We start from the raw sequence: 12501 nt of genomic DNA, 5'->3' as shown, positions 1-12501 counted from the left end.
TTCTTGACAGCAACATCTTCTTAAGATGAAAAAAATAATGTTACAGATAAACTATGTTATCGTGTATGTTCTAATGGAATCTGTGTAGCCTGCAGTGGTCTGTTATGTGTCTGGGCGTGATTAGTTTAAGTGACTGAGTGGTCTCCATTTATTTTACACCATAGATCATGTCCTTCTCAACAGACTAATTACAATTGACATTTCTGGTACTCCCTATGACTGGTTCAAATCAAATTTCACTCAGTTCATCCAACTTCAGTCTTTCCATTCTCAGCCCTCCACTGTCTCTACTGGTCTGCCGTGAGGTTCTGTCCTTTGTCCCCTCCTCCTCATTATTTACCTTCTTCCACTAGGTCACATTTTCCCTAAATTTACTCTACACTCCCACTCTCCACCCTCACTGAAACATCAACTCTCTTTCACTATTTAAAACTGGTCTGAAAACCCATCTCTTTAGATTAGCCCATTGTTCCTAATTTACTCGGATGTATTTTGTATCTTACTCTTTGATTTTATTGTATTTTATATCTTAATGTTTGATATTATTGTATGCTGGTTTCTAGCTGTACGGATTCTTTGAGTGTCCTGAAGGACACTGTTAAATAAAGTGTTTTTTTTATCATTGTTCTTTTCTCAGACATCAGTCAGAAAAGACGTTTCCCCACTTTGTTAACAAAGATTCAAAAGGGACACTGGATTCATTTCAGAAGTTAGTTAAGATTATGATTGCAAAGTTAGAAACCTACACTTTGAGTCTGTTTTAAATTAGTTAATAAATGTTCCATGGTTTATCATGACTGATCATTTCAGAAACATAATTGCATTTCACTGCAGCCAGGTAGGGTGAGTGAATTGTCAGTGTGTGAGAAGGACAAGTGTGGACAAATTGTTGAGAAATAGAATACAAACAAGGGAAGACCACGGAGTAAACAGACAACACTGATAGGTTAGATGCGATGATGCATGGATAGATGGAGAGAAAACATAAGCAGAAGACAAATAGAGAGGCCAAAAGAGTGGCATATTTTAATTTGCATAAGATGCTGGAATTGATTTTCCAACCTAATTTAATTGTGAGGAACAGATGGGATGAATGCACTGAAGTTGTTCTGCATCGACCTCTGCAGTTACTGATTGATTACACGGAGGAAGAGCTAAACTACAAGGCTCATGTCTCTTCCTCAACACACAGTGAATGAGGAGTTTGCATTCTGGAGCAGATTTACAGGTGTTCTTTAGTCTGTGTCACAGTAAGTTAATTTGTAGAGCTCGTCAGGAAGGGGGAGAAACATAACTCCTATATTTATCTCCAAAATTTATGCAGACAGGTTTAACTGAATGCAAACCAAAAACTGTTACACATTTACTTCTGCTGTTATTTGCAGATTTACTGCCTTGCATCAGAACAAGAGTCCCCAGCATGAAATATGGTAGAACATAGAGGAATTTGTGGAAAATTAAACTGCTTTCTCAAATTAATTTTAATAAAATGTAAGGCTACTGATTTTTACTACAAATAAAAACTGTTAAATTTTGCTTTGTTCTTTATCTTTGTCTTTTTTACTGCTGTAGTGTTTTGACCCCAAGTAATTAACAATAATTAAATTGTTTTTGAATGTGTTTAGACTGTAACATGTTCTGGACACACTGAATGTTCTTGGTGGCTTGTGATGAAGAAAACTGTAGAGATTTATATAAACTTGATTTGTACATACATCACGTATTAAACAGACTTTAGACTCAACTTGTGCCCTAAAGGCTTGGGATTTGACTTAGACTTGCGATCTTAGACTTAGGTCTTACATAGGTCTTGGTCTTAAAAACAATCTTCATCTCATGTAATTAGCAGTAAAAGCAAGCTGCTATTTACGCTACAGAATGCTGCTCTGACAGCAGCTGAGCATTTATTACAGTGAAAGGATGCACTTGATTATTAGCCAGTGATGTTTACAGACCGTGGGCGGATAATGGCTCATACCAATGTGTTCATGTTAGCTGTAGCTTCATACTTATGACCACATATCTTTTCAACTGAACGCTGTATTAATTGACTTTACATGTTCTCTGAACAAAATAAACTTAAGATACCTTTGCCTTTCTGTCATTGCTAAGATGCTGCACCATTAGCAGGTCACTGGAAATCCCAATTTAAAACTCTTCCTGTTCTGTTCATTCAGAAGAATGACATTTTCTTTTATTTACACTGTGCCAGGCTCATTGTGATCTACAGATCCTTCTCAAAATATTAGCATATTGTGATAAAGTTCATTATTTTCTATAATGTCATGATGAAAATTTAACATTCATATATTTTAGATTCATTGCACACTAACTGAAATATTTCCGGTCTTTTATTGTCTTAATACGGATGATTTTGGCATACAGCTCATGAAAACCCAAAATTCCTATCTCACAAAATTAGCATATTTCATCCGACCAATCAAAGAAAAGTGTTTTTAATACAAAAAACATCAACCTTCAAATAATCATGTACAGTTATGCACTCAGTACTTGGTCCGAAATCCTTTTGCAGAAATGACTGCTTCAATGTGGCGTGGCATGGAGGCAATCAGCCTGTGGCACTGCTGAGGTCTTATGGAGGCCCAGGATGCTTCGATAGCATGAGTCTCTCAACGTTCTCTTCACAATATCCCACAGATTCTCTATGGGGTTCAGGTCAGGAGAGTTGGCAGGCCAATTGAGCACAGTGATACCATGGTCAGTAAACCATTTACCAGTGGTTTTGGCACTGTGAGCAGGTGCTGAAAAATGAAATCTTCATCTCCATAAAGCTTTTCAGCAGATGGAAGCATGAAGTGCTCCAAAATCTCCTGATAGCTAGCTGCATTGACCCTGCCCTTGATAAAACACAGTGGACCAACACCAGCAGCTGACACGGCACCCCAGACCATCACTGACTGTGGGTACTTGACACTGGACTTCTGGCATTTTGGCATTTCCTTCTCCCCAGTCTTCCTCCAGACTCTGGCACCTTGATTTCCGAATGACATGCAGAATTTGCTTTCATCCGAAAAAATACTTTGGACCACTGAGCAACAGTCCAGTGCTGTAGCCCAGGTCAGGAGCTTCTGCCGCTGTTTCTGGTTCAAAAGTGGCTTGACCTGGGGAATGTGGCACCTGTAGCCCATTTCCTGCACACGCCTGTGCACGGTGGCTCTGGATGTTTCTACTCCAGACTCAGTCCACTGCTTCCGCAGGTCCCTCAAGGTCTGGAATCGGCCCTTCTCCACAATCTTCCTCAGGGTCCGGTCACCTCTTCTCGTTGTGCAGCGTTTTCTGCCACACTTTTTCCTTCCCACAGACTTCCCACTGAGGTGCCTTGATACAGCACTCTGGGAACAGCCTATTCGTTCAGAAATTTCTTTCTGTGTCTTACCCTCTTGCTTGAGGGTGTCAATAGTGGCCTTCTGGACAGCAGTCAGGTCGGCAGTCTTACCCATGATTGGGGTTTTGAGTGATGAACCAGGTTGGGAGTTTTAAAGGCCCCAGGAATCTTTTGCAGGTGTTTAGAGTTAACTCGTTGATTCAGATGATTAGGTTCATAGCTCGTTTAGAGACCCTTTTAATTATATGCTAATTTTGTGAGATAGGAATTTTGGGTTTTCATGAGCTGTATGCCAAAATCATCCGTATTAAGACAATAAAAGACCTGAAATATTTCAGTTAGTGTGCAATGAATCTAAAATATATGAATGTTAAATTTTCATCATGACATTATGGAAAATAATGAACTTTATCACAATATGCTAATATTTTGAGAAGGACCTGTATATCATCAACATCATTCATGAACACCTTTGCTGTTTTAATGTGAAAACAAATTTTTTTTTTTTTACTTGTGTTTTTATTTTTGTGGCACTAGTGGCCTTTATTTTGTACGTTGACTGGCAGGAAATGGGGTGGAGAGAGAGGAAGACATGCAGCAAAGGTCAATGGGCCGGGACTCAAACCCATCTCCGTATGTGGGTCGCGCGCTTTATCCCTGTTCCACCGCTGTGCCCAAAAAACACTTTTAAATATAAATTTAGACTATGGTGTGCCATTATTAATAAATATTCTCTGACTCAGAATGTGGAGAAGAAAAGCCTCCAAACCCCAATAGGGCAGTATATAGTGAAGTACTGGACAGCATGAACACAGATACTAACATATATTAAATTCATATTAAGTCATTGCAAAGACAAAATAAAAACTACTTTTCTTGATTTATTCAGAAATTCAACATTAACAGGTTTTGATCTCTTTAAATTATTTTCTTTGAACATAAATGTATATTTATGTTTCTAATGAGATATTACTCTATATTCATTTTCTATATAGTATACAATAGGCTACAACTGGTTTTGCATAAAGAAATAAACATTACAAGATTAAAAGGTAATTTTCAAATGTTCATGTGTTAAATTAGGCCTAAAGACAGGGTTGATTTCCTAATCTAGAGTAATGCAGTGTTGTAGGCAGAGTAAAGTAAATGACATGCATTTGAGAAGAACATTAGACACATGAGACCTGAGTTGAACTTGCCCTGCAAAGATGTGAGACTTTACCTGGGAAATATTACTTGTCTCTAATAGTATCTGATAGACTTGTGAAAACACATTAAATCAATACCAGTATACGACATGGCTTCCCAAATAATCAGCAACTCTAGAAAGTTCTCACAGGACCTCAGTCGGCTTAGATTCTGTGCCTTTTCCTCCATAATCTGAAATCTTCTGAAAAAAGGGCTTTGGACCTTAACTTTTCCTCAACTTTCCAATATTATGACTGGAGACAGCACTCAGTAAATAATATGTTTAGCCACGACGGGGACGCCTCCTGCTGGTTGACATGATTTGTTGGATTGCACAGAATAACTTACCTAAGCCATTAACAAATGGTCATTTCAAAATCAAAAAAAAAAAAATGTTGTACCTAATATAGTTGGTTATGAAACAAAACTGCATTTCAAGGGGGGAGTTCACAATAACCTATGTGAAAAAAACAGTCTCTTCTTTTGAGCTTTCCATCTCCTCCTCTGAAATAACTCATTTAAAAGGTCCTAAACCACAAGAAAAAAGGCCTTTTTTCATGATTTGCCTTCCCACAGCATGAATAATCCAGCTCCAAAGCACTTTTTCGTCTTAGCTGAAACACATACACATCATCAGTCACCTACCCGCTTTAACCGATTATGTAAAATAATTACTGTCATTTAACTCCCTTGGTGGGCTTCTTTACAAGCAGCTTATGTGTAATGCCAGGCCCCTTACCTCGCAGATTGCGTATGAAGTCCTCCAACAGCATCTTGCGGTCTGGCTTGATGTTGGGGCTGTACATATCAGTGTTGAGAAGGATGATGGCAAAGGCCAGGATGAAGATGGTGTCTGGGTTGTGAAACTGCTGCACCACATCAGGGTTGCACATACAGTACCGCTGGCTGTTGGCATTAAAAGAAGAATTTTTAGACAAGAAGCGGCAGTGGTTGGTAGGTGAATAGAGAAAATGGGTAACTAAAATACTTCGATACTCAGATAAGAGCAGTTATATTACAGGATATGGGTGGAAAAGTGCACAGGGATGAATTAATAAACAGGAAGGACAGAAAATAGGTAAAGGAAATTGATAGAATATTTAAAACTAAAGCCTTCTTTCTCAGTACACCACACTAGCAGAAGAAATGATTACACCGACTGAGCATTAGAGTGTCATGCTAAAAGGAGAGTTATAGCTTTAATTTTGCCAGTGGGCTCATCTTAAGCTGTCAGCTGCCCCTTAGCAGAAATTAATTTTACAGTAAGTGAGGTTGGGCCACTCTGCATAAAACACTATTTCTCTGCGTGAACACTTTTATCCCCACTGGATTCAATGCTTGCTTCAGCCAAGGATTACACAGAAAACTTAGAGAAAAAACAAAATGCTCAATATTAAAAAAGTCTATTTTCTTATAATGTATTTCATCCACCTGAAAACAATTCACTAGCATCTTATGCAGGCGTCGTTGTTGGATTATTACAGGTTTCCATGATTCGAAGGAATTCCTTTATTAAAGACATATTTCCAAGAAGTACAGGCATAGAGGAGAGTTAATCTGTGTAAGAAATTATTTGCATGGAAAAATGAAAAAAGAACAGAACAGAAGACTCCCAGTATGAACTGATTAAAGAGACCCCTATTCCCAGGATCACAATGCCTAGACTGGACACCACCCACAGCCTATGAAAATAATTTTTATGGATGACTTGTTAGCCTTCTCTGCATCCTGGGTTAAGTTTTTGAGTGAGTTTGCAACTACATACTGAACCTACATCTCTACATTTGACTTTGTCATTGTATTGTAGCATTTAGTAATTAGTATCTCATGAGTCATTTTTTATCTTTCTATATTTTATATACATTTACTTTTTAGTTGTAATATTTGCATTAATTTTATTTTAGGGTATTTTCAGTAGTTTTGTGATTTTATATATATATATATATATATAAAAGTTTTAATTATTTTCCTTCTGCTTTTTTACCTCTTTTTTTTATATATTTTCTAACAATTCTAACAAACAGTTTTTTTAGATTTAACTGCTGCATTTGGCACAATCAATGACAACATTCTCTCGTCAAGACTCTTGTCAAGTATGCCTACAAATGTTCTTTTGTCTTTATGCTGATGACATTTACATTTAATATGGATACTTACCCCTGCAGCCTCCATTTAACTGTCTGTAAGATGTCACAGACTGGTTGAACGGCAACACACAATCAAAACATATACACACATAACAGGTTTGGAAAAGGGTGGATGTTAAAAGCATTAGTCAAAGCCTATTCACATTTGACCTACATATAATATAGAAATTGTGACAGGACTGAAAAGATGCAGTTGGTACACTGCAACTTGGATTCTGGTGCTGGTATTCCTGTTTGGTAGTTTGTGCACACTTCCTGATAAGGCAGTTTAATTCATATTAAAGTACATGACACAGCATCTACTGTGTATAAACAATTATAGAAAATGTACCATTAGTAAAAGATTAATACAAAAGTGAACATGTGGGAATCTGCTGTTGAGTTTATGCTGTAATTATAACCTAATCAGTCTTTGCGTTTGTATTAGTGGGAGGTTTTACCTGGTCTACAGAGCCACCTGGTACAGAACTCAGCAGCTGCTTTTGACATGCATAAAAAAACATAGTTTAATTAATTCTTCTTTGAATAATTTGTAATGTACATTTAAGCACAGCTCAAACCTTAGATCATCAAAACACAGAGGCATAGTGTATGTTTGTGCTTTGATTTACCCATTTGCTACACCCCAATATAATGTATTAGATAGAGGGGGGTTTTAGTATGATAATCTTAGGGAACCTATGCTCATTTCAGCGTTTCAGCGAGTCTGCAAAATCTTACTAAGTGCAACCAATAATTACATATAAACAATCGTTTTTGCTGCTTTGAGTACGTCATGTGTCAGTATCTTGGCAAAGAAAATTAACTAGAAACAAAAATTACCTGCATGATGCTTTTCACCACATAGATTTGTCAGGACTCACAGTTGGCTCCTGTTGCTGCCTTCCAACCTACAGTTACATTTCTGTCTGAGATGCATAAGTCATTATGTATTCCTGGGGAGGATTTGAGGGCAAAATTATCCACGCTGCATGATCTTTATCTATGATAATGATGCTCAAACACAGAGAATCACTGATTCTAGAATGTCTGGATTGTTTACTGTAATGCTGGAAATGAAAAAAAGGAACAGAATAAATCTGCAGCATTAGAGGCAGGTTCATATTTGCTCATTCATTAGTCCACTGACGCAGCAGATACTGAGGCTGCTGGCTGCCTTTCTCGTACTCCAACCCCCTTCATTCTTTAGCACTGCTGCTTCAAATCCCCTTCACTTACTTTAGAGATTTCTGTATCTGTGTGTGTATGTGTATGGAGGCAATTCAAAGCCCAGGAGCAGGGGAGGCAGGCACAGAGAGGCAGTGGCGGTTATGCAATGCTAGTTATTTATAAACTATCTTCCCTCTTTCTTTTTTTTTCCTTCCCTTCTTTCCTTCCTCTCCCAGTTTGTATCTCACCCCGCCCTCTCCTTGTTCCTAATAGCACGCAGGCCGACCTGATGTCCAAACATTTCTCCTGCCAACCTTTCACCCCACTATGACAATCTTTCTCCACAATCGGCACCTTGACAACTGTGGCAGGTGGCTGTTATTAGAGGGGGGTTACAACAAACAGCACTAACCCACAGTGCCATGACTGCACTGCAGATTGTTACTCTTTGCAAATTGTGACCAGAAATTTCAAGATGACTGGTTGAAACACGAAAGAAAAAGTGTGTTGAATATTAATCTTGTCCAAATTATCGATTTAATACTAGCATGTTCCATCACTGAGTGTTTGACACTATAAAAAGCTCCATCAAATTCAGATGTGCAACTTGCTGGTAAATAATAAAAAAACTGTTCCTTAATATTCTTCAGTTAACCTGGACCCAAATTATCATTCCCTTTTTATCACATCCATTCAACCTTCTCAAGATTCTCTGTGCACTAAAATTCTGTCAAGATTTCGGCATATTAAAAAGTGAGGTTCGCAAAACTCAATCTAGTCACCCCTCCATCTTGTTGATTTAATCAGTTTTTGCTTTTTGCCATTGCTGAAGGTTTTAGATCGAACAAATTTCAATATCAGACAAAGATAATTTAATATATTAAAGGGAAAAATAACATTCGCTTTAACTTGGCTCTGTGTCAAAAAGTAATCCCTACTCCCCTATTGCTAGACTTATTGAATCAAGAATTTACTGAAACAGAAGCTGTTTGACAACATGAAGTAAGCTAAAAGATTTTAAAATACAAGAAGTTATGCCCCAGTCTTATGCCCCTAGACTGCTATATGTCATTGACATATAGCAGTCTAGAAAGGGTTACAACCCAATTCTAAGGTGTTGTGGGGACTTCAAAGAACCACGCTGAGTCATTATCAGCAAACATGGTGAACATTTCCAGTAGGGTCCAGGCTCCCAAAATTACCCCAAGAGCCCAGCAAAGACTCGATTGAGTGGCCACAAAAGAACCCAAAACATCTAAAGACCTGAAGGCCTCACTGGCCTTAATTAAGTCCATGATTTAACAATAAGAAAGAGGCAGGGTAAAGAGGCATCTACAGGAGCTATAGAGGGCCAAAATCACCAGAGAAAATAATTTTGATGGTCCCCCAGATTATTTGGAAGATGTGCATTCTTGGTTGGGCTAAGTTAGTTTGCTAGCTTTAGTTCCGTTAATAAATGATAGCATTACTTGAAATTAGCATTTTACATGAACAAATTTTCTCTGTAGGATATCTGCTAAGACCAAAAAAAAGTAAAAAGTAAAGAAATATTTAAGACAGTTTTTCAGGGTGCCATTGCTGATGACAATGAATGTGGTGTTATTTTTAAGAGAGTTTTGTCAAGCTATAGATTAAACTTTAGAGAAAAAAGCTTTTTTAATCCATTTGTTTTTCTTGTAGAGGTGCCTGATCCTCCAGTTAAAATGAGTACAAAAAAGAATAATAACCATTTTAGTAAAACATGTGGTGCTTTTTCAAAAATGTCCAGATAAAACTTTAAGGCCGATGTCAAGCACGGCTCAAAAATATCCAGTGATTATGATTAAAGGTTTATGATGTGCATAGACAGTTCTAAGAAATATTCTTATGAAATACCAGAATGCAATTAACTATTTACTGTTTTTATGGGTCAATAAGAAATGTGCTGCGTTGCCATTGGGAGTTATGTTTTTCCAATGACCCAAGCTTTGCCAGCTAAGACTATATTCAAACTGTCAAACCAAATCATAAGATCTGGAATTAGATGGACATTTTTTAATGATATGCAAAGAAAACTCTAAATAACTATAGTGTCTCTTACCTGAAAGCCTCAATAAGACGTTCCACTTTCTGAGCTTCTCCCTGGACCCGAATGTGGGCCTGAAACTTCCTCAGTGCTTCATCCAGCTCCATGCCTGAGAAGTCCATCTCATCCACCACACAGCTGTAGAGCATTGGTAGCGAGGATGAGGTAAAAGCACAAAAAAGGTAAATGTGCATAAACAGTTCATAGCACAGTGCAAATCAACCTGATGATATGTTGTTACTGTGTGCTGATCTTCAATGCTATGCAAAAGCACTAATACTTCTTGAACTTTTTCAGATTTTGTTAAATTACAAACCCAACCCTTGTTGGGTTTTACTTGGATTTTATCAGTCAATCAATCAAAATTTAAATATAGAGCAATTTTTATATATAAACAGTAGGGCAAAAAGTGTTTTGAAGAAGTTAACATTTAACCATTAGGGACACACATTAATGAAATGATCAAAATCTTTAAATCAAGTAAACAGACAGATAAAGAAGTTGATTGTTAGTGATAAAACAATGAGGAGTTAAAGTGAGATAAATTAATGAATTATAGGGAATGAGGGACTCTGGAAACACAGCAGCGTAGATTGGACTAAGGATATATGTAAATTGTATAGGTAGAAAGGTAACATAATTTTACAAATGTATAATGACACTAAAGTTAAGACCATACAGTACATAGTAAGCATAAATAGCAGTAAAATGTATAATATTAAAGGGGTTTAGGTTTTGTTTTTCTTGTTTTTAGTCTAATGGGGACTACAGAGTTATTGGCAGACTTTGTTTTACTGGTAAAGTTATTTGCAATAGAATGACATGAAGAAAGTAAAATGTCAGTAGAAATGTTTTTTAAGCAGCAATACCATTTTCAGCCTCTTCAGAGGTAAGATTGCATTTCCAAACTGTTCTTTCAGGCATTTCCTGGACTTTAAAATGATCGGTAGTGAAATACAGCAATGATCTGACTGGCCTACATCTGAGATTGAAAAGATATTCACAGATAAACCATGGGTTATAACTAGATCTAAGATGAGTCCTCTGTGGTGAGTTGCAAATTGTGAGTTGTAAGTTGTAAGTACATTGACAAATTTGTTTACTAATGTTCATAAAATGTAATAAGTTTAATAATTCAGATAGAAAATGATCTCACTGAATGTTGATGGGCAAATTAAAGTGACCTTAAATAAGGGTTTTGGAACACTAGCGAACAGCTAATAGGAAATCGGAAAGGTCAGAAATTATAGCAGCACAGTTTCTGGGTGGTCTGTAAACTGTACAGTATAATATAGGAGGACTGCAAAAAGTAAAACTGTGATAGTCAAATAAGGTGTAATTGTCAAGAGAAATGTCCTTTAAACAAAGTTTACCAGAGAGGAACCTTGCTGTAGCCTCCTCCTTTTTTTCCTTCTCTGACCGATGTGATAAACAAAGTGTCTCATGCATATGCCCCTTGGAGTGAATACTTTTTAGCACCACACTAACTGCAGTTAAACCTGAGAGACGTTTGAGTATGTCTCTACCAGCTTTGCACATCTATAGAATGAATGTTTCACACATTTTCATTGCAAAATAGCTTAAGCTGTGTCGGATTGGGTAAAAACCATATAAGAAAATCATTTTAGAATCTAGCTTTGAATAGCAGTTTAATTTTGTTCTTGACCTCAAATGGGCCATTTTAACACATCATTATGCTTTGATCTAAACCATACTATGGTAGCTCGAGCTGTATTTTAAGAGTGGCTGCCCTGGTGGAAGCTGAATCTCCAGGCAAGTCTTTAACAGCTTTTGTTTAGGGTTGCCCAGTAATTAGTTCTTTCCATCTTCCCATCAAATCTGACCAGCTTCCCTGTCACAAGTTACCTGATGGGGATGGTGTGTTCAAGTTCCTTTTCCTACACTCACAGGGTTTTGTATGTCAGCCAAAATGGTAAACACCTTTCTTTTTTTTTTCAATTAAAAGCTACATATGGGTTTCCTCATACTTCACAATTATGCACTACTCTGTGTTGGTCATCACATACAAAGCTAATAAACTACATGGATGTTTGAGGTTATGATATGACAAAATGTGAAAAAAAAGTTCTATAGGTATGAATACTTTTGAAGGCCTAGTATAAATAGGAGGAAAATGGGGAAGTTCCTCTCAGCAGAAGACAAATCTTCTCTCAGAAGATTTTCTGTCGCCACTTGGACAATAAGAATGTCTGTTGCCAAAGCAGATATAAAATTCTGATCAGAAGAAAATCCTTCAATCTCCTAAAAACCCCAGCTTAATAACCTAAATAAAAAATTTAAGTATGGAGTGAAAAATTGGTAGTTTGAAGGTGAAATAGGCTTTGAAGCAAATGTGAATTTCGAATGATGATGATGTGACGTCCAGTTGTTTAGTTTTTCCTGGTTATGTGTCATGGACAATGCATGGTCGAAATAAATTCTTTACTTTTGCTTCATGCGGGTTATTTTAAACCTACTCACACTTTTTAAAGTCATTCTTTTCCTCCAGCACTTTATTTTGCTTTGAATGTAGGAACTGTATGTTCAAAACAAATGGTATCACTGATCTTAGTCATAAAACATATACTATCAATCTGTGTTAAGAC

General features: G+C 37.1%; 1 protein-coding gene across 5 annotated transcripts in view; it reads right to left on the bottom strand.

Moving 5' to 3' along the window:
- The window catches only part of iqsec3a (IQ motif and Sec7 domain ArfGEF 3a), a 164886-nt gene that overhangs the window by 26593 nt on the left and 125792 nt on the right, over window positions 1-12501 (bottom strand). For all 5 annotated transcript variants that reach the window (XM_047389795.1, XM_047389796.1, XM_047389797.1 and 2 more), the window contains 2 exons: window positions 9911-10033; window positions 5274-5440 (listed from right to left, as the gene is read on the bottom strand). In XM_047389795.1, coding sequence (XP_047245751.1) covers window positions 5274-5440; window positions 9911-10033 — 290 coding nt within the window. The remainder of the gene's footprint in view (window positions 1-5273; window positions 5441-9910; window positions 10034-12501) is intronic.

Source organism: Girardinichthys multiradiatus, chromosome 17, assembly GCF_021462225.1.
Source record: "Girardinichthys multiradiatus isolate DD_20200921_A chromosome 17, DD_fGirMul_XY1, whole genome shotgun sequence".
Lineage (NCBI taxonomy): Eukaryota > Metazoa > Chordata > Actinopteri > Cyprinodontiformes > Goodeidae > Girardinichthys > Girardinichthys multiradiatus.
Note: the sequence above shows the minus strand (reverse complement) of the source record. Positions and strands in the feature narration are given on the sequence as shown.